Genomic DNA, 21,978 nt, shown 5'->3' on the forward strand with positions numbered 1-21,978 from the left:
GGAAAGTCATACTGGAGTATCAGAATCTTCAAATGGAGTTGCTGACGTCATCATGTTGCCATTATAGCTACGGGAATGCATTCGAACCTGCTGACGGGAGCTCCAGTAGGGGGGAAAAGGGCACTGACGAAGGTGGTCAAGTACGTGTTAGCTAGCCCAACTCTCGCCATCAATTACCATAAAAAGAAACTTGACAGCAGCATCGAGGGAAGCGACGACTTTGGCTGCCGGGATCATACGGACGAGGGAGGACGAAGAAATGCCTCCAGCTTAATCATCATAGTGTGCGTGTGTGTGTGTGTGTGTAGATATATATTGTAGAGAAACTACAGGAAATATCATCTACCAAAGAGAAAAACAAACTTATATATAATATTTATCTATATTGAATCAGTCCATAATATATATTGCCCTACATGAATAATGGAGAAACTCGTGAAATATCATCATCTGTCAAGGATATTTTTTTTGGTAAATCAATTAGAAAGGGTATATATTGAGCATTTGTAAGGGTGATTCTGTCAAAAATAATTAATTAATGTGTTATGTGTAATGCACATTAATAGTTTAAAGGCAAAAGGCAAAAGTGGAACATACATTAGCGTTGCAACCCTCTGTAAATAAAGGTTGTTTGTTGCCTAAAAAAAACGAGAGGGAATATTATGAAATTTATTTAAACTAGAGGGGGGTTTAACAGGCCCAAGACTGCTTGCTATTCCAATCACTAGTGTCTAATAAGAACTATTAATTAATGAGGGATTATGTCTCTTTCTAAAGTGTTTAAATCAACCATGCATGAACCGATAGTTATTTAAAAATATGAATTTAGAACTTTTTTTATTTTCTTTATATTAAAAGAAGTGGAACCACCAACAGTGGCCTAATAGTATTAAACTTTTACTTCTTAAAAGGAAGTTAAGAGTTCGAACAGACATGTGTGTGTGAATATCAATTACAAAAAAAAATTGGAACCAATTGAATAATAGCTAATTTAACATCTAGTTTCACTTGTACAAATACAAATGCCAATAACCATGCAGCAATTAACATATACATTAAGTGGAATAGATTTTTACTCTCGGCTGTAAGTTTAGAAGTACTGCAAATCACACATATAAATTATACATATATTTTTTAGTTATTCACACCTAATTTTTCTTAACTCCCCTCCCCGCCGAGTCCTGAACAAACATATTTAGTTTATAAAAATATGCTAGTAACAACATAGGAATATTGTATACACTAACAAAAATATGCTAGTAACATAACAATAATGTATACAGGCATACACAGACTAACAAAAACAAAAATATTAACTTAATTTAGTGTAATAATGTGCGTATACTACTAGTAAGGTTCTTATTTAGGAGTTAGGACTACCATAGCATAGCTGTGATTGTTACGATATGACCAATGGGAAGGACACTCTGTAGACATTTAAGGAAATATATATATATATATATATATATATATATATATATAGTCATCCGTTAATTGGTTTCAGTTGTAGGCCAACATGTGTCCAACAAGGAGCTGTTGGTTGATCTGTCTTAGCTAAACCAATATTAAGGAACTTAAACAATATTCAGTTTCTTTCTTCTTCTTCTTTTTTCTGGTAAATAAAACAATAATACAACAATATTTAGTTTCTCCTTCACTGCTTCTATATATTAGCTAAACCCTGATCTATGTCTCTATGAATTCATCACACACACACACACACATATATATATATACATACATACATACATACATATTATATATAGATCGATTGAGAGATAATGGAAGGAATTAGGTCAATGAAGAAGGGCTCTAAGAATGATAAAGAAGCATTCCATGTACTCCACAAGGTTCCTTCTGGTGATGGTCCTTATGTCCGAGCTAAACTTGCTCAGGTATGCCCCTCTCTCTCTCTCTCTCTCTCTCCCCCCCCCCCAAAAAAAATTACCACTCTTAATTAGAGCAATAAATATCGAATGGGTTGTCTCTAATTTCTTTTAATTGTTTTGGTGAATGCATAAATATCATGAACATCTTATACACTATATCTTATAACTTTTACGATTTAAAGCCTCAAGTACGTAAAACAATTTATGTATTCAACACCTATTTGAAAACTCTGAATTTTTGCTTATTTTTAACTTTTTTTAAAGCATTCGTCACCTTGTAGGTACCTCATGTACGTCTAGGAATTCCTCGCGCGTAAGCCTATGGTCATTTTAACCTCAACCTTCACTTATTTATAAGGCTATTCTTAAATTGAATGATCTCATAACTGTTCTAAAATAATAAATCATGCATAGGGGCGCTAAATTTAAAATTTTGAGTGCTTGGAATTATAAGTGAATTTAAATGACCAACATTTATTACTGCATTTCAAATTTTCAAACTGGTCTACTATAAAGGTCAACAATAGTACTCAATAACTCTATGGTAGAGTAAATCACGACATTTGAAAATCTTCAAATTGATTCTACCAAAAAGGTCAACGATAACTGGCAAAGTAAATCATTGAATGCACGTACCTCATATCTCCAGACAGATTCTCCCATAGAGGTCAATTACAGTCGATAACTTTGTTTACAATTTTCTTCGCACTTTGCTCTCCAAAGAAAGACACTTCTAAGAATAATAATGCATGGTCTGGATACACGAGAACCAAAAACGAAGAGTTTTCCCCTTTAATTTTTTTGGGCCCCAATAACTCATCAATTGAAGATATATATAGGTGCATAATTGTCTCTCCTATTCAAAATTTTCGTTATATATTGAGCCCACACATATTTATACTATATCTTCTTTCTAATAGCGCCTACCATTCTTATCATATCATCTTCTTATATGCCACTTTTGCAAACCCATTACTTTTTAGCTTATTCATGGAATCTCTCAGGTGAGATATACATATGATCCACTTTAATATTTCAATTGTAACTTAAATCTTCAACTTGATTTTAAAAGGTGGACAAAATATGATCACATTGACCTAAAGTTTAGTGATAACTGACAACACACTCTTTTATTTTATGGTTGTTATGGTTTGATTTGTAAACTTCTCAATTTATTAGAATTAATTAAGAACTGCAAATGAAATTCAGGAGCAATTACACCTACGTGCAACATGTTTCTTCAATATGAGTAAGTGTCCACTGGTAATGAAGTAGATGAGTAACAAAAGGAATATAATATAAATTTTTGTGTATAATCATGAAATAGACTTAGAGCACGCATAGACCGTTATATATTATTATGGAACTCTTTGAAATGATTTTATAAAATATGTATATCGTGCTTCTATATATGTACAATTATGTAATCTCTTGGTAAAGAGAACTTACTTTATACTTTCTTTTTTTTTTTCCATTATTTCATGTATCAGTCAATCTTATTATTATTATTATTATTATTATTATTATTATTATTCAAAATAATAAATAAATAAATTGCTTGCGATCGATCATGAACTCAGCTAGTTCAAAAGGATCCAGAAGCAGCAATAGTATTGTTTTGGAAGGCTATAAATGCAGGAGATAGAGTGGAAAGTGCCCTTAAGGATATGGCAGTGGTAATGAAGCAATTGAATAGATCTGAAGAAGCTATTGAAGCTATCAAATCTTTTAGGGTTCTTTGCTCCAAACAAGCCCAGGAATCACTTGATAATGTTCTCATCGACTTATACAAGGTATATATATATATATCCACATCTTTATTAATTAGCTATACGTAACATCATATGCAAAAACACGTATATACATAATGCATGAGCTCGGTCAGGTCCCCACCTGCTGTAGATGTATACATTTTCTAACACATTACACGTCTTTAATACATTATATATGTCTTTCAATACATTAAATTTAACTAAACTAAGTCGATGTAGAATGTTAAAAATAATATAATTAATGATGTCAAAAAAGTGTTCATCATACACACACAATTCACTAACAATACAATTTGGATTAATTTGTAGAAATGCGGCAAAATAGATGAACAAATAGCATTGCTAAAGCAGAAGCTTTGGTTGATCTACCACGGAAAGGTCTTCAATGGAAAACCCACAAAAACAGCACGTTCTCGTGGCAAGAAATTTCAAGTTTCCGTCGGACAAGAAACTTCACGAATGCTGGTACACTACATTAACAGCTTTCAGTCTTTGTTTATTCGGGGTTTGTTTTTTATTTTTTAATATGGCAAAATATATAATAATAATAATGATAATAATTTAGGATTAATTCTTTAGTATATATCTACATTGGTAAAAGTTGACGTCATTAGCAGATCATATGATGTCATAAGATGTTAGTACTTTTATTATTTTATCTGTCTCAAACCTTCACTTAGGGTTTGAGAGTTAAGACTCCTGATCATTAGGGGACGAAGAAAGGTCAATAAACAAAATTTGCGAATATAGTAATAATCTTACATTTGTTGCATTCTATTGCAAGTAACTATTGTTATATTAGCAAGTTCGGCTTGTAAATTGTAAATATTGCAGGGAAATTTGGGCTGGGCCTATATGCAGAAAACAAACTACGTGGCTGCAGAGGTGGTGTACCGGAAAGCCCAAATGATGAACCCCAATGCCAACAAGGCGTGTAACTTGGGCCTATGTCTGATCGAGCAAGCCCGGTACGATGAAGCCCGGTCAATTCTTGAAGATGTATTGCAAGGTAGACTTACAGGTTCTGATGATTTGAAATGCAGAAATCGGGCAGAGGAATTGTTACTGGAAGTTGAATCCAGGCAGCCTCCTGAAGAATTGTCAAATTTTATGGGGCTTAATCTTGAAGATGATTTTGTTGATGGGCTTGAAAAGTTGATGAGTGAATGGGCCCCATTCAGATCCAAAAGGCTTCCCATTTTTGAAGAGCTCTCACCATTTAGAGATCAGTTGGCCTGTTAGGGTTTTGTATTTTTTTAAAAAATAAATAAATAATATGTAAAATGCCTGTAGTATAAGACTTTCTTAGCTGTTTTTTTTTTTTTTTTCAAATAGGGTGTGTTTATTATATATGTGGTATAAGATTGTTGCATTACTAGAAAGTTTTGGTTAATCAAAATTAGTAGTGCAACCTTCCTTGAAATTGTAATGGTTCATAACCACGATCAGTAAAAAAATGAGACTTTTACTTATCATATGTTAATTTTTCAAAATCAGAAATTTATTTTTTAAAGTGAACATGACTACTCTTCACACATATTGTGACACTGTGGATGGAGCCGGATCTCTCAAGTCTTGAGCTATCCATAGCACTTCTTTTACTTTTTCTTCCTCTAATTTGATTTATATTTTTTAATATTATATTAAGAATACTGTTATACTTGAAGATGATCCATTTTTTCGCTATTTCAATCAGGAGCGTCTAACAAAAAATTTTAATTAATGATAAATAATTAAGGCAATCACTGTGTAAAAATATGATTTGAGACTTTTATAATTTTTCTTATATTAAAGGTAGTGGACCAATTGAATATGTTAAAATAATATAATTGTCACCAATTACATAACTATAAGAGTCCTTGTCGGACTCTGTTGATTGAAGTAACTACAAAAATAAATCAATTTTTATAACATTACTTGTGTGCATGCCTTAAAAGTGGCTTCTAAGTTTAGTAATAAAAAAGTAGTACAAAACACACATGCATGCGCGGGCACACATATATGCACACATACATGCTTAGTTGAAAATAGTTATTCACTCCCGGCCGAGTCCTCAACCGACATGCTTTTTTAGTGTATAAAATACGCTAGTAACGTAGCAACAATGTATGCTAAGCAATATATGCTATAAATGTATACATGCATGCACGTACAGTAGTAACAAAAATAAAAAATTTATTATTATTAATATGTGAACGAGGATCAACGTTATTAACTTAATTTAATGTAATAATGTAAGTATATTACTAGTAAGGTTGTTAATTAGTTAGGACCACAACAACATAGCTGTGATTGTTAATTTGTTGCGTAAGACCAATGGGAAGGACACTCTGTCGACAATTAATTAAGGAGGTATATATATATATATGTATAGTCATTTGTTAATTAATTGCTTTCACTTACAGGCCAACACGTGTCCAATAACGAACGTGTTAGAGCTGTTGGTTGATCTGTCTTAGCGTAAACCAAGAATATTCAGTTTCTTGTTTTTTTTGCCGGTAAATAAAACAATAATACAACAATATTCAATCACTTTCTCCCTCACTGCCTCAATATGTTAGCGCAGCCCTCCTCTCTCTCTCTCTCTATGAATTCATAGAAAGAGAGAGACATTCATAGAGAGAGAGAATGGAAGGAATTAGGTCAATGAAGATGGGCTCTAGGAAGCAAAAAGTTGCATTTCATGTACTTTACAAGGTTCCTTCTGGTGACGGTCCTTATGTCCGAGCTAAACTTGCTCAGGTGTGTCCCTGATCTCTCTCTCTCTCCAAAATTATTATTCTAATTTCTTTTCGTAGTTTGGTGAATACATACATATATATCATGAACATTTCATGTATATCTTATTACTTTCACAATTTAAAGCTTCAAGTATGTAGTAAAACAATTGATTTATTCAACACCTATTTGAATATCTTATTTTCAACTTGTTAAAACATTTTGTCTCGTTGTAGGTACGCCTTCCTTGTACCTGCTATACATATAAGAATTCCTCCTTATTTCAATCTCGACCTTCCCTTATTGAGTAATGCTCTCAAGAGAGAGTGATGAACTATCTAAATTTAACCACAAGATTTATGCGGTTTTTTTAGATCTGTAAAGATTCAAATGAATTATTTGATATATCTTTCAAGTCATTGATTAAAATGAAAAGTACGTTCGTAGTGAGGGAGCTCTCCGAAGAGTATTACTCGTCCTTAATTATAAGGCTCTGCCATCTTAAAATATTTTTAAATAGAATGATTTTATAAAGGTCCATAAATAATAAACCATGCATAGAACCGCAAAACAAACTTGAATGTTCAGCATGTATCGCAGACTAAACCGCCCCATTTCAAATCTTTAGACTAATTCTGCAATATAAGTCAATAATAGCCAATAACTCTTGCTTACAATTTTCATCGCACTGTGCTCTCTAAAGAGCAACTCTTCTTAAATTCACTCAAAAAGTGTTGAGTTAGTAAAATTTCATTCTAACTAACAATTCTTGTGGTTCTACGCGGGCTAGTTACGAGAGAATTCCCCCCCCCCCCCCCCCCCCCTCTCTTTTTTATTTTAAGTTTCCCCGCTTAAGTTTTTTTAGGCCCCTATTACTCATCAATTGAAGATAAATAGGTGCATAATTGCCTCTTTTTATCAAAATTTCTGTTATATTTTTTTTGGAAATAATTTCCGTTATATTTTGCCATTCTTATCATATCATTTTCTTATATGCCACTTTTGCAATCCCTTTACCTTTTAGTTTATTCATGTAATCTCTCTGGTGAGATATACATATGATTGATGCACTTTATTTCAGTTATGATTTAAATCTTCAACTTTACTTTAAAAGGTACATAGAGAAAATGTGATTACATTGAGCTAAAGTTTAGTGACAATTGACAATACCATCTTTTATTTTATGGTTGTTGAAGTTTGATTTGTAAACTCCTCACTTTATTGGAATTAATTAAGAATTGCTAACGAAATTGGGGACCAATTGCACCTACTTGCAATATTTTTTTTCAATAGATCATATTCTACCATTGTGAAATGCATTCTCAATAGTGAATACTAGACAGGGATAAATTGATATTTTTGTGTAACAAAGTGTTGAATATGAGTATCTTACTCGTAATGAAGTAAATGAGTGAGAAAAGAATATAATGATAAATTTTCTGTATAACTTACCAAAAAAAAATGATAAATATTCTGTATAATCATGAAACATACTTGAGCATGCATAGACTATTATAAACACTTTATGAAATGATTATATAACATATGCTTGGGGTATCAAAAGGTCTTTGGCATAGTGCTATAAACATCCATCCTTAGAAAGGAAGGAGGGGTTCCCCCGCGGCCGGGAGGAGGGGGAATCATGTATAGGTTACTTCTATGTACAATTATATATCCTCTTGTTAAATGAAACTTATTTTATGTTTTTTTTTTCTTTCATTGTTTCATGTATCAGTCAATCTTGTTATTTATTATGATTTTTTTTTCAATATATATATATATATATATATATATATATATATATATGAATTCAGCTAGTTCAGAAGGATCCAGAAGCAGCAATAGTATTGTTTTTGAAGGCTATAAATGCAGGAGATAGAGTGGATAGTGCCCTTAAGGACATGGCACTTGTAATGAAGCGATTGGATAAAAGTGAAGAGGCCATTGAAGCCATCAATTCTTTTAGGGTTTTTTGCTCCAAACAAGCCCAGGATTCACTCGATAATGTCCTCATCGACTTATACAAGGTACATATGGACACATTCACATTTCATATGTAAAGACATATATATATATATATATATATATATATATATATATATATATATATACGCATTAATATATTATCCTAATAATATGTAATGGTTTAATTTGTAGAAATGCGGCAGAGTGGATGAACAAATAGCATTGCTAAAGCATAAGCTTAGGTTGATCTACCAAGGACATGTCTTCAATGGAAAACCCACAAAAACTGCACGCTCTCATGGCAAGAAATTTCAAATTTCCGTCAAACAAGAAACTTCACGAATATTGGTACGTACATTACACTAAGGCTCCATTTATTTGGATACAAAATATATTTAAAATGTTTTGGTGTTTGGTTGTTGTAAAATATTTATGAAGAAAAAAAAAATTTAAAACTTAACAAAAATAACTTACTCATATAAATTATTTTGCATATCCCACCCATTAAACTCAACCTAGACCTTTGTCAAATGTCAAAAATTTAAAACTAAAAAAATATTTTATATCGAAACAAATGAAATTTATTATAAAAATTCATTATCCAAGAAACGGAAAATTTTTAAATTATTTTGTAGTTTGGTTAGTGTGAACTGAAAAGTTTTCAAGAGAGTGATATTCTCGCAATTGGTTGATTTTCCTCAAAATGTTTCTTCATAAAACACACAAAAATTTCAGTGATATTCTCGTGAAAATTGTATCATTATATCTTAGTCTCCAATTATACCTTTGTTAGTTATTTCTCTTCCTTCTTTTTCAAATTCACAAAAGGAGCGACTTCTTTTTAATGAATTAGGACTCCTAATTAAGTTACAATTTTCTACATTTTAAATAAGGAATCTATATATATGCACACACATATATTTTTATTCATAAAATAATTATTTATAGTTTTTATTATACTTGTTGCATGATGTATATTACTTAGTATTGAATTCATAAAGATAGTTTTGGCCTATAAATCATTTTCTTTTCACTTTCTTGCTAACTAAACTAATGAAACGACATTTTCCCACAAATTTTTTACAAAAAAAATCATGCTAACCAAATGCATGATAGAAATATAATTTTCTTTTCTTTCACTTCACTTTCTTTTCCTTTCACTTTTCACCATCAATTTTCGACTAACCAAACGGACCTTAGGGTGTGTTTGGTAGGGTTGATTTGGAGGAATAGGGAGAGAAAAGAAAAGAGAGGATAGTGTGAGAGTGTGTTTGGGTGGATAAATTGAAGAGAAAAGAGAGGATAGGGAGGAATAGCTATCCCTCCCTATCTCTTATATGCTTTCTCTCCCAATTTGAGAAGATAGGGAGAGAAAGGATAGTGGGAATAAGTTGTAAATTACTGATACCAAAAATACTTTTTACAAATCAACATGCTAAAAAATAATTTCATTTATGTCCCAATTATTGCATAAACCTAAAACTAAATTTTCTAGTAATAATGAGTACTGTGGATGCCAATGTGGGAGAACATAATGCACTTTGTTTCCTTACCCAACTGCTCATTGCCGTTGTGGAAGCCCCATAAAATATAAGGTGAAACTGGAAAATAATAGCTCTGTTCCTCCAGTTGGAGGGGTTTTTGTGAGACACCTCTCGTTTCTTGAAAACTGATGACTTTCAAGTATTGCCCTTGTCCATTATGACTGTCTTAACCTTTGCTTAAAGAGCTTGGAGTTGTGGACAGAACCACAATAAAACAGAGATGTATAAAGATAGGCAACGATGAGGTAATTAACAAATTGTTGGAATATTAATTTTCTTTTTGGTGACCTGCAAACATGTTCTTAGCCACTTTAGGTAGTCAGATTTTGATAATTGATTGAGCTTTTGAATCTGACTGAATTGGGAAGGGTTTGGAATGTTTAAATTATAGAATCATAGTACTAACTTATCCAAAAAAAAAAACTCTATTTGTATTAGCAAGAATTTATTTCCCCCCTTGACTAATTAGCAATAAACATTCTCTACACACTAAATTGTTAATTTCTTTTGTTGTGCTTAAATTAGTTTCGAAAAGTTAGTTTGGGTACTATAATTGTGATTTTATTGTTTAATGTATTGTTTTTATTTTTTAGTTTTGTTTTTACGCATTGCATTGAACTATAAAAAAGAAACAAGATTTTAGAAATAGATAATGTATGAGTGGTAATGAAATGGTAGGGCGTTAATTTAGTCACTATCCTTTCTTTTCTTTTCTCTCCTCTATCTTATCCAAATAAGAATAATTATCCTTTCTTTTCTTTTCTCCCCTATCTATCCAAACACGAATAGAAATTATTACTATCCTTTTTTTTCTTTTCCTTTCTTTTCTCTCCTAACTAATATTATCATTTTTTTTCTTTTTTCTCCCGTTTATCCAAACACACCCTTAAGTATCTACAATGGTAAAAGCTCGCATTAGCACGTCATAAGGCATGACTCTATGCCAGCTATGAACTGGGAGAATACAACACTATTGTTATATCTTAACAAGTCGGGCTTGTAAATTGTAAATGTTGCAGAAAAATTTGGGCTGGGCCTATATGCAGAAGACAAACTACATGGCTGCAGGGGTGGTGTACCAGAAAGCCCAAATGATCGACCCCGATGCCAACAAGGCGTGTAACTTGGGCCAATGTCTGATCAGGCAAGCCCGGTATGACGAGGCCCGGTCAGTTCTTGAAGATGTGCTTCAAGGTAGATTTCCAGGTTCTAATGATTTGAAATCCAAAAATCGGGCAGAGGAATTGTTACTGGAAGTTGAATCCCGGCAACCGCCGGAAGAAGTGTCAAATTTTATGGGGCTTAATCTTGAAGATGACTTTGTTGATGGGCTTGAAAAGTTGATGACTGATTGGGCCCCATTCAGATCCAGAAGGCTTCCCATCTTTGAAGAGTTCTCTCCATTCAGAGATCAGTTGGCCTGTTAAAGTTTTTTCTTTTTTCTTTTTTTCCTAGAGAGGAAATTTTGGCAAGTAATTGAATATCTGTCTTATCTTTTTGACACACTAGAATAAACAAACAAAAATTAATAATAATAATAATAATAATAAAGAAGTAGTGTATGAGAATGAGATTTAATTGTCACCATTTGCTAGAAGTTATTGTTGTAGAATTTTGATTATATATACATATATATATATATATAATCAAAATCATACATCCCAGTTGGATCGAGAAAAAATAAATAAATAAAAATAAAAATAAAATAAAGAATTCAACTTATTTCCATGGACTCATATTTATATGAATAATTGACAATAATTTATGGGATAGTCTTACTTGGTAATATTTTGGACCATGAGATTGAGAAACTAAACGCGTCCAATCCAGTTTTTTTCAACAAAACTATGTCTTCTTGAAGAATATGCCAACAATTTTGGTAAAAGAATATAAAATACAACAATAATAAATATAAAAAAAAGGACAATGTATATTACCCAACATGCAGAATGGAATATTTTAATATAATCAAGCATACCTTATAACGATGATACATGTCATCTGCAACATCCCCGTTACTGCGATCGAATATTTTTTTTGCCAATGACATCATAATAATATTTTTCAAATGTCATCTAGGAGAACTTCTTTCAATAAAAATTTCTACTAGAAAAGAAAAAATCATCAATTTCCTTTCACTAAGGAAATTGATGTAATATTACAAGTATAATTTGGAAAGATAATTTGAGATTTCTTATTTTATAAAGTATTTTGAAATGTAATAAATCACCAAATAATGTAATATGTTACCCAAAAAAAATTAATAACTATTTTTATATTAACAATAATAAATATTTGCAAATGATATATTATCAATTGTAACAAGATTTTAGAGATACAAAGAGTTAACAAGAATTGTTGCATTTAATTAACAATACAAACCATTTTTAAAAGCAACCGCACTCATATTTAATTTTTAAGAATTTCCATCACAATGTATTTTACTATTTTGCTAAGTGTAAAAGGTTCAACAGAAGACTTTAGCTAAAACCATATACTTAAATATTATTTTCTTTAGTTTATTTTATTATTGCTTGTAACCATTATACCCTAAAATTTTAGCCGATTGTTAACTTATTTGTCTTTAATTGGTCCCTCATTGAGGTGTTATAATTTGGCATGGTTCATAAAACATATCATTCATATTTTGGTGGGCACACACAAATTGTGCGCGGAAACATGTAACATGCAAGTGAATAAAACTCTCTCTCTCTCTCTCTCTCTCTCTCTCTCTCTCTCTATATATATATATATATATATATATATATATATATATATATATCATGTTGCAAACAAACTTTGAGAATTGGTGCATTTAATTTTAGAAATATTGATGCACTGTTATAATAAAATGTAACATTTATATTCATGAATGTTGCAGCGTCGAGAGATATAAATATGATGTATAAATATTATTATTATTATTTTTATCTATAATGTATTATGATGCATTATAACCTAAATAATACTAGAAGTAAAAATATTTAAAAATAAAAATAAATAATAAATTGGGTTGCACAAATGATACTTTAATAAAAATAAAATGAAAAACATAAATATAAAAAAAAAAATTACAAAAATTTGAATATACTACTTCATTCGTTTCATAATAAATGTGCTCATAATAAATGTGCTCATAATAAATATCATATCTGAATAATCGTGACTCATATTTAGTGATCCAAACATAACACTTGGCATGGAAGTCCAATTTTATTATTGGCACATCTACCAACCTCAAGATCAAACCGCCCACCGCGGCCAATTTCGACGTCCATGAGCCGCCACGCTTGAATCGTCACTGTCCATGTGCACTTCATTTTAATATAGCAACGACCATCAACCAAACAATCACAAAATTCTCACCATTTGAGTCTTCGCAATCCACTTTCGGAAAAATCGTATCATACTGGTAAACATTTTTCGTCCATTTGCACTCCAAATCTCAAGCACGCACGTATTCTGATTGAAAAGCGCACCAAACCCTAGCCCTAGCAATTGACAAAAATGGCAGTGAAGCAACCTGTGATAATCACAGACAAGCACGAGATGAGGCAGTGGTCAAGATCCATGAGAGCCCAAGGAAAGACCATTGGTTTAGTCCCCACCATGGGTTACCTCCATGAGGGTCACCTCTCACTCATCAAAGAAGCCCATGACCTCACCCAACTCATTGTGGTTTCAATCTATGTCAATCCAGGTCAATTCTCTCCCTCTGAAGATCTTTCCACATACCCATCTGATTTTAATGGCGATATCAAGAAGCTCGTGGCTGTTCCTGGTGGTGTTGATGTTGTTTTCCACCCCCACAATTTGTATGACTATGGAAACAATAGCAGCAGCAGGATTGGTGGTGGTGGTGGGGTAAAGAGAGAAGAGAAGAGAGAGAAAGTGGTGTCCTGCTTGGAGGAAAAGGGATTGGGGCATGAAACATGGGTTAGAGTTGAGAGGTTGGAAAAGGGTATGTGTGGGAAGAGTAGACCTGTGTTCTTCAGGGGAGTTGCTACTGTTGTTACCAAGCTGTTCAATATTGTTGAGCCTGATGTCGCCATGTTTGGCAAAAAGGATTATCAGCAGTGGCGAATTATTTGCCGAATGGTCAGTTTTCTTTATCTGTTTGGTAGATTATAATTTCATTGTCATTGTCATTGTCATTGAAGTTTATAATTAGGTTAATTTTGTATAATATTTCAACTCAATCTAGTAATTGGGAATTTGGTAACCATAATGTTCATTTCTAACTAGGGTCCGCCTGGAGCAACAGTAAGGTTGCCCCAATCACGGTAAAGCTGCATACATAAAACCCTTCCAGACTCCACAATGGCGGGGCCTCGTGCACTAGGTTAGCCCTTTAATATTTATTTCTAATTTCAGAATATTAAACAGAAAAGAAAAATAGAATCTGATTTGCTGGGCTTCTGCAGTTCTTTTCTTCTTCATGTTCTGGATACCTAATAGTGTACTAAATCCATTAAGAACACAGAAACGAATTAACAAAGTTGTAAAATAGCATTGGGAGAATAACATTCAAGAGGGTTGTATGATTACCTTGATGTACTTAATTATGCTGTAAAAGGGTAATTTAGATAGTGGGATGTAGTTCTTTGTCAGAGAATCATTAAAATGTTTCTCATGCTTTCAGATAATAAAGAATTTTATCGGATAGAAACGGGATGTTTTCTATTCTATTGGTCCTTTTTGTTCATTTCCGGAGTGTATACTTTGTAATATTCTATCTCAGATTGGGTTATTTGAAACTTTTTTATTGTTGCCTGCAACTTTTGTTGGTATCTGTGAGGACCATAAGCCTAAAGCCAACATATATAATGTACAATGTGTATATTTATATGTAGATGTATATGCATGTATATTATCTATGTATGTAGAGCAACATGTGATGTTCCATTCCATTCAATTATCACATGGATTTGTTGGTCTGATGGACTGGCAATTATCCAATATTCACATTGATTTGTGATTTCAGTTTCAAAATTCTATTGAACTGTTAAGTTTGGTCCTCCATTCTGTGCATTATGTGAGATAGTTTCCTTTTTCCTTCTTTTATTTCTAATAAAGTTGCTTAGATGCATTCTGCATTTTGCACTTTGCCTCACCCATACTTGGAAAACTAAAGCTGAACCTACAACTTGATTTGGGTTGGCTTAGGGTTTGAGTTACATAAATAAATTTGAGCTTTGTTTGGAACGGTTTCTAGGTCCCTGGTTCAGTTGATGTTTGATGTTAGGAGGATTCGATTGAAATTATGATTCACCACCTAGTGTTTTGTAGCATAGTGATAAATGATGACATTTCTCGCCATCTTCAGGAAGAAGGCAATGCTTTCCTATAGATGGACTTTTTATTTTATCTATTGATGACACATTGACAACCATTAACATGTCGTCTCAATGGTTCTCTTTCAGGTTCGAGATCTTGATTTTGCCATAGAAGTGATTGGTTCTGAAATTGTACGAGATAATGATGGTCTTGCAATGAGCTCCCGCAACGTGCACCTCTCTCCTGAAGAGAGGGATAAGGTTCTCTCATTGATACTTACTGACTTCTCTGTTTCACACAAGATTTAGAGATCTTCTCATTAATTTTTCCTAATAATTTATTGTTTAGGCATGCCCGCAAAAGCAAGTGGATACATTTAAAGTGGTTGTCCAGTTTATCTTTTGTTATTCTCCGTCGTGTAGATCAGAAATTATCATCTTCAAATGCTTATATGTTATTCTATATGTTCAATTCTTTTCTTGTGATCTACTCAGAAGTAGCTCAATCAAATTTAGGTCATCCAGAAATTGTTTAAATCTGCCAAACAATTATTTGAACAACTTATGCCATTTTCTTACAGGCGTTGTCAATTAACCGGTCGTTGTTGAAATCTAAATGTGCGGCCGAAAAGGGTCAAGTTAACTGTGGAGATTTGAGAAACTCAGTCATTCAAGCCATACAGGAAGCTGGTGGAAGAGTTGATTATGCTGAGGTAAGATATGAAGCATTTTTCTTTTGCTTGTGTGCATCTTGACCTGATTCAGATGTATTTGAAAATAAAAAATTCATTTTGTTTTTCACGTTCTATTACTTAATGGAACTTAGTACATCAAGTAGTCAGTTTGAAACAACAAAAATAATAATAATAATAATAAATTTGAAGAAAATATATTCATCTTTTTCTTGAAGAATATTCATAGTTGTTTTTGTTGAATGACTCCAATGCATACAAGAAAGATCTGTCAATATAGCAAATACACTTTCTTCTCTTATGTGTGCTGTTTTTGTTCTATTTTGCCTTCACCACTTGAGATGATTGTGACTTTTTCCTGGCATATATTAATATTTTTGAAATTCGAAGGGAAGGAAATTGTGGTCTTATTAATTATCTTTGGCCAGCAGATTGTAGATCAAGAGTGACTTTTTCCTCGCATATATTAATATTTTTAGAAATTGGAAGGGAAGGAAAATTTGGTCTTATTAATTATGTTTGGCCAGCAGATTGTAGATCAAGAGAGTATGGAAGCAGTGGAGGAGATTAGGAGTCCAGTTGTTTTCTGTGTTGCTGCCTGGTTCGGAAAGGTCAGGTTGATTGACAATATGGAAATCAATGTATGAATGGTACCATGTGATCGAGATCAGTTTCATGCCCAATTCTTTTTGTGGTCACAATTTCGCATTCAAATGTCAGAATCCCTTAGCCACACCCATAATCGAATTGTATTTGCAATAGTTGAATAAATCCTGTCACATCCGCTGGTTTCATCATTTTAATATTTTTAAATATAAAAAAATTATTACATTTTTCTACAGCAATGGCTTGGGTTATGGATTGCAAAACACTTGGTCCGTGACAATACCACCTAATGACTTAAAATTTTGGATCAGATTGCAAAACACCCAACATGTGACAATGCATTTTCAAAGAGGCAACTTGTTTGTCATGTGTTTTAACTATCCAAGTTTCATCAGTCCATGTTTACAAAGTTGTCCTGCTATTGAACTGGCAACTTGTTTATCATGTGTTAAAATAAAAAAACCATCCAAGTTCCATCAATTGATGTTTACAAAATTGTCCCGATATTGAACAAGTATGTTAGGATGTCAGGCCAACCTGGAAGCATATATTTTCACCAAACTGTAAAAGATTCTCTCAGAATAGACTTGGGAAAATGCTAGTGCTTACCTATGTATAGATTATATATTATCTGCTAGAAGACCATGTAGTGCTTACCTATGTATAGATTATAGATTGGACTTCTTGTGAGTCCTATTGACAACCTTTCAAATAAAGGTGTTAAGTGCCATCCATCAAAGAGTGATTAAGGGCAAATAAAGATTGTTCATATTGGAACTCCAATACCATTGAAGATGTAAAGTCTCAATTGCACAAACTAGATGAACATTGTCTGACAAATACAAACTATAACAGAAGGGGAAAACCGTGTCACAAGAAAATATATATATAAAGGTAAACAAACACCAAAAAAATTATTATACCGGAGAGAACCAATTCACTATTGACCACAAACATCCTAATCAAGCATGAGAAGGCTCTCCACACGCTAGCTGCATTTTCCCCCACCACAAATAGATAAAACTATTATGAGAATCAAGGCAATGAGGATACCAAGAACGATCAGCTTTATCTTCATATTCTGGAACCACATCTTTCTCCGCATTTGGGTTCCTTGTGTCCGGAAATCTTGTGCCTGCAACATCATTAACGGTACATATTTACATTACATCATCAAACAAATTCTAGAAAAGGATTGAATTTTGATAATGATTAACAAAAATAATAAGAAGAAGAAGAAGAAATAAGAAAAAGGTAAGAAGTTCCATGATCTGAGATCACTACCGAGTACTCAGTGTTACCTGCAACAAAAGTAATAGGCCACCTAAATCAACTTGGGTGTACTACAAGCCTCAAGTCTCAGTTGATAATAAACAAAACTAACTGATATTCATATCATTATAATACCATCTCAATACTTCCATTTTGATTCAATAGCCAAATATCCCTAGAGATTGTTGCCAAAATTTTCTCCTTATTTTATTTCTGTTTATAAACATGACCAGATGGCATCTGGTTAAATCCAGATAAATTAGTAGTGTGCCTCGTTTAAAGTTCATCTGCCTAGCTAAATTTAAGTAAGACTGCTAAATTCTAAGCCTTAAAAGAATATTGTTTTGCATCAACTTACCTGAGAGCGAAGGTTTTCTGTTTTATCCACAAGAAGCTCAATCTTCTCTCCACGATCAAGAACCTGCAAAGTGCATATCGATAAACTTCCTTAATATCAAATCATTCACCATTTCCAATTTCCACAGTTGTTATGATCGCATGACTTGAAGATATGTTATACTCAAATTAGCTATTGTTTGAAAAGAAATTTTAGATTAGTTGTTGCATTTGACGATCAACGACTACATTAGCTTCTCCTAACCTTCTCAATATTTTCCATCATCACTCCTTTGACTTCTGAAACCTGAGCCTTCACTTTTGCAAGCTTACTGATCTCCTCTGGATGATCCACACAATACTGCATGTGCTCCTTCAGTTTGGGCCTATATTATTAACAATAATGCAGCAGTTAAATTTGCAACAGAGAAAAGGCACACTCAGTTTCAGAAATAGCCAGCAACAACATATGAGGTGGTAAGGGAAATAAAAATTACCAAGGCCTCTCAGTCTAATGCTCTCTCCTCTCCTTTCAGATTTATATACATATAAAAGAAAATAAAAATTACCCGAAATCCTTATTCAAGCTATTAGCAACAGCTGTTGCGGCCTTTCCTCCACCATATCTTTTAGTAAAATCCTCCTTAACTCGCTCAAGAAGTGCCATCGGAAGCTGTCTGCCAGCAGACTCCACCGCAACAACACAGTAAGCTGTAAGATTCAAAAGATGAAGTTAGTGTAAAAGAATTTAAAGTACCCAAAATGGGAGCAAATAAAGTGATTAAAAAAGCCCCAAAACATCAAACTCACATGAATCAAATTCATAGTTTCTATTGTTCGACCCAACACAACATGACAACAAATTTTGCATTATTTACTCTAACAAAAGTATCAGGACATGTTAATTTTTAAGTAGTTTTCAAATAAAAGCTGGGATTATTGTTTGTTTGTCAAAAAAAAAATAACCAAGAGGTTGTCCCCTTCCTGCAGTAAATCTTGTCCTGACATATACACTTCTTAAATATCAATGAAAAACGCCTAGGAGATCAAACATACATACAAGCCATGCATTATTTGTTGGAAACAAATTCATAACTACCTTTGGGACCTTAAAACAAACTTTGAGAAGGAACATGTCGTGCGGCTGTAAGCTGCTTCTTTCAGGTCAAATGAAAAGAAACAATGTACAACTGAATGGCAGATAAAGATTCTGAAAAAGAATTACCATAGGGCCATACCAACCAATGAAGAATAATTTCACACCAAATGTGCATAAGTGCACATATACACACAAAGCACACACTGCTATTTTATTTGGTTCTTCTCCAATTATTGAGCTTCTCTTCCCATAACAGACAACAAACTTGTTATAAGGAGAACAAAAGAGTAAAACTAACATAGAGAAATAAATATATCTTCAGAAGAATAGCATCTTCGACACCCATAATTACATTTTTTACCATTTTGGGTTAAAACAGCACAATATGAATCAATATCGGATAAACACACACACATACAAACCTCATCGCTACAAGAAAAAAATAATAAATAAATAAAAATAAAACATAATTGCTAACGATTCCAGCATATGTATATCGGATACTTGGTCTGGCTTCTTACTCTCGAAAGAAAATAGAATCATTGAGTGGCGTCTTTGTATCACGACCCAGTTCAAACATTGATGTCCTTCGACTAGAGTTTGTTGATTTAGTCCTCAAGATTTAAGTGCTCAACTTCTATAGTTCAGACTGCTTCCTCCTATTTTCATTTCTTAACTCATACTTAGAGATCTCAACTAGGGTACCTCGGTATTAAGAGATAAATCAGTAAAAAAAGTTCTTGACCAGTTGGAAAAAACTAAACCACAAAAGACAATTCAGTCTAAGTGTATACTCAAAAGAATGTCAACTGCATATGAAGATTACAAAACCAACACTTTTAAAAGTTATAACTTAACATATACATTTACAAATTCACCATAAACATAATATGCAACATTACATGCATTAAGAAATATAAATGTAATGTAACATATATATATATCAACGTCACTTAAATAAATGGCTAACAAAGATCAAACGACCAATCTACCAGCAAATGATACAACTCAAATGAACGGACCTAAAAACAACCCCCTGAAATTATTCATACCTGGCTTCTGTTTCTAATCTCATCAGAATGTTTGTTGAGCAATTCATTAATTAGCATATTGAACCAATAGATCCTTGCTGGATTATTGTGAGGCAATTAAGCATTTGACATACATGTAAAAATTAATTTCAGAATATAAAACTGAGAAGTTAGCATGCCCAATGCCTAAATCATAATATCAGATTAAATAGCCCAGATCTCATATACTAAAAACAGAACCGGTATCAATTGAAAATATAGAGACAGTATCTGAAACATTCATTAGATTTTGAGCCTAAGCAAGGATTTGATTACTCTCCCTTTGACCATCTCCTGTCAAATCTCAGAAGAAACACCGAACCAATCAACAGAACACACAAATAAAGAAAGCACTAACACTAACCATATTTGCTAAAAAGAACCTCGGAATATCAAGCTCGTAGTGATAAAAACTATATTTCAGTATGCTGCTTGTAAAACTGATCTATGAAACCAATTATTATAAAAACAAAAATAAAAAACCGAAACAGAATTGACTAATAAAGTGTGCATATATGGTTTAAAATATACAACAGAAAATATAATCACTACCATTGCTATTGAACGGAGAAGGAAGACGTTTTATTTTGAAATCGTCTGCACAAGGCTGCTTTAATTTTCAAGGAAAAATATTAAAAATTCAACAAAACTGCGCCAAGACAATATCTTGGAATTAGATGGTTGAGGTTCTTTGTATTTTCGAGTCCTAGTACGTATTGCAACTATAATCTAAATCTTCATTTGACCGGCTTTCCGACCCTTTTCTCAGTAACCAAACAGAGCAGATGATAATAAGTTTAAAAGATGTAAATCGGAACAATCAAACCGAAGTAATAAACAGTAAAGGCAGAGATAATCACGAACTCGATTAAAAGATTCTAAAAATATGATCAGCAAATCATAGATATAACCTATGATCAGATCAGAGAACATGGTGAACACACGGATCAGAGAAAATGAAAAACGAAAAATCTGATGAGGACTCACTGAAGCCTTCTTCGACGAGGTAGTTGAAGGTGTGGCCATCACAGTTGTAGGTGAACTTGTTGTTGGTCGCAGGGAGTTTCTGGAGGCACTGAAAAGCGATACTCGTGAAATTTCCACTGAATTCGGTGTATTCGGCGAGGATCACCGTTCCTCTGGCCACGAAACTGTAGATCAACGACTGCTGCCCCATCTGTCTCGCACAAACCCTAGATTCTAGAGAGAGAAAGTAGAGTATAGAGAGATAAAGGGAAATAGAAGATATATGTAGAAAGAGAGAGAGAAAGCGTGACGATTAAGGGACGACGACTCTCGATTGAGTTTGATTTTGCAGAGAGAGAAAATAGGTTCTAGAGAGAGAGTCGCAATTTCCTCTGCTTTTTCCTCTTCCCTTCCATATTAAGCTGCGTAATGTCTTTTCTTCTATTATATTCCTTAACAACCCATCTTACTCTTGTAAATAACGGAAATGCCAAGAGTCCAGTTCACTTGGAGGATTTATTATTATTATTTTTGTATATATAATACAGTACTAATATATATATATATATATATATATATATATACATACATATACACACTGCATACAATGCTAATTTTTTTCTTGTTTAAAAATTTTGAAGTCACTAATAAAATAAAAAAGTGAAGGGAGGCAAAAAATAATAATAATAATAACTACAACTCTTTTATAAGTATAAAATGTGAAGGCTTTAGATTTAATGTTAGGTAAAGGACAATTTCTTAAAATGTGATTT

The 21,978-nt window shown here is 32.8% G+C and overlaps 5 protein-coding genes across 6 annotated transcripts; 4 read left to right on the top strand and 1 right to left on the bottom strand.

Annotated features, from left to right (window-relative positions):
• Positions 1-1,781: 1,781 nt before the first annotated feature.
• On the top strand, positions 1,782-5,179 carry LOC132269639 (protein SULFUR DEFICIENCY-INDUCED 1-like). The gene is made up of 4 exons (XM_059770888.1): positions 1,782-1,895; positions 3,470-3,682; positions 3,971-4,126; positions 4,496-5,179. Exons 1-4 carry the CDS (start codon positions 1,782-1,784, stop codon positions 4,901-4,903), a joined length of 891 nt encoding a protein of 296 aa, XP_059626871.1. The 3' UTR covers positions 4,904-5,179.
• A 1,128-nt stretch (positions 5,180-6,307) lies between these two features.
• Positions 6,308-8,710, top strand: LOC132269640 (protein SULFUR DEFICIENCY-INDUCED 1-like). Its single transcript, XM_059770889.1, has 3 exons — positions 6,308-6,403; positions 8,239-8,406; positions 8,537-8,710. The coding sequence occupies exons 1-3, from the start codon at positions 6,308-6,310 to the stop codon at positions 8,708-8,710; spliced, it is 438 nt and encodes a 145-aa protein (XP_059626872.1).
• A 1,638-nt stretch (positions 8,711-10,348) lies between these two features.
• Positions 10,349-11,535, top strand: LOC132268369 (protein SULFUR DEFICIENCY-INDUCED 1-like). Its single transcript, XM_059769223.1, has one exon. The coding sequence runs from the start codon at positions 10,899-10,901 to the stop codon at positions 11,313-11,315; it is 417 nt and encodes a 138-aa protein (XP_059625206.1). The 5' UTR covers positions 10,349-10,898; the 3' UTR covers positions 11,316-11,535.
• A 1,500-nt stretch (positions 11,536-13,035) lies between these two features.
• On the top strand, positions 13,036-16,701 carry LOC132269119 (pantoate--beta-alanine ligase). Of its 2 annotated transcripts, none has more exons than XM_059770160.1 (4): positions 13,036-13,986; positions 15,312-15,425; positions 15,746-15,877; positions 16,288-16,414. In XM_059770160.1, exons 1-4 carry the CDS (start codon positions 13,396-13,398, stop codon positions 16,303-16,305), a joined length of 855 nt encoding a protein of 284 aa, XP_059626143.1. In that variant the 5' UTR covers positions 13,036-13,395; the 3' UTR covers positions 16,306-16,414. The 2 variants fall into 2 exon arrangements, with proteins under 2 accessions (XP_059626143.1, XP_059626142.1); XM_059770159.1 differs by having other exon boundaries at positions 13,041-13,986; positions 16,387-16,701.
• A 506-nt stretch (positions 16,702-17,207) lies between these two features.
• Positions 17,208-21,629, bottom strand: LOC132269120 (vesicle-associated membrane protein 722). Its single transcript, XM_059770161.1, has 5 exons — positions 21,227-21,629; positions 18,640-18,781; positions 18,336-18,456; positions 18,093-18,155; positions 17,208-17,597 (listed from the first exon to the last, which is right to left on the bottom strand). Exons 1-5 carry the CDS (start codon positions 21,414-21,416, stop codon positions 17,451-17,453), a joined length of 663 nt encoding a protein of 220 aa, XP_059626144.1. The 5' UTR covers positions 21,417-21,629; the 3' UTR covers positions 17,208-17,450.
• Between the last annotated feature and the right edge of the window lie 349 nt (positions 21,630-21,978).

Source organism: Cornus florida, unplaced genomic scaffold (assembly GCF_030987335.1).
Source record: "Cornus florida cultivar Cherokee Brave unplaced genomic scaffold, ASM3098733v1 CherokeeBrave_3.0.0_Hap2_Chr08, whole genome shotgun sequence".
NCBI classification, from domain to species: Eukaryota; Viridiplantae; Streptophyta; class Magnoliopsida; order Cornales; family Cornaceae; genus Cornus; species Cornus florida.

Bases quoted from the DNA above. Each gene is read 5' to 3' on its own strand.
- LOC132269639 (XM_059770888.1), top strand. From the start codon at position 1,782: ATGGAAGGAATTAGGTCAATGAAGAAGGGCTCTAAGAATGATAAAGAA. The intron at 3,683-3,970 runs GTATATATATAT...ATTAATTTGTAG, and splicing joins TTCTCATCGACTTATACAAG to AAATGCGGCAAAATAGATGA. The intron at 4,127-4,495 runs GTACACTACATT...TAAATATTGCAG, and splicing joins AAGAAACTTCACGAATGCTG to GGAAATTTGGGCTGGGCCTA.
- LOC132269640 (XM_059770889.1), top strand. From the start codon at position 6,308: ATGAAGATGGGCTCTAGGAAGCAAAAAGTTGCATTTCATGTACTTTAC. The intron at 6,404-8,238 runs GTGTGTCCCTGA...TTGTTTTTGAAG, and splicing joins TCCGAGCTAAACTTGCTCAG to GCTATAAATGCAGGAGATAG. The intron at 8,407-8,536 runs GTACATATGGAC...TTTAATTTGTAG, and splicing joins TCCTCATCGACTTATACAAG to AAATGCGGCAGAGTGGATGA.
- LOC132268369 (XM_059769223.1), top strand. From the start codon at position 10,899: ATGTTGCAGAAAAATTTGGGCTGGGCCTATATGCAGAAGACAAACTAC.
- LOC132269119 (XM_059770159.1), top strand. From the start codon at position 13,396: ATGGCAGTGAAGCAACCTGTGATAATCACAGACAAGCACGAGATGAGG. The intron at 15,426-15,745 runs GTTCTCTCATTG...ATTTTCTTACAG, and splicing joins CTCCTGAAGAGAGGGATAAG to GCGTTGTCAATTAACCGGTC. The intron at 15,878-16,386 runs GTAAGATATGAA...TTTGGCCAGCAG, and splicing joins GAAGAGTTGATTATGCTGAG to ATTGTAGATCAAGAGAGTAT.
- LOC132269120 (XM_059770161.1), bottom strand. From the start codon at position 21,416: ATGGGGCAGCAGTCGTTGATCTACAGTTTCGTGGCCAGAGGAACGGTG. The intron at 18,782-21,226 runs GTGAGTCCTCAT...TGAATCTTACAG, and splicing joins CCTCGTCGAAGAAGGCTTCA to CTTACTGTGTTGTTGCGGTG. The intron at 17,598-18,092 runs GTAAGTTGATGC...ATGATGTTGCAG, and splicing joins CAGAAAACCTTCGCTCTCAG to GCACAAGATTTCCGGACACA.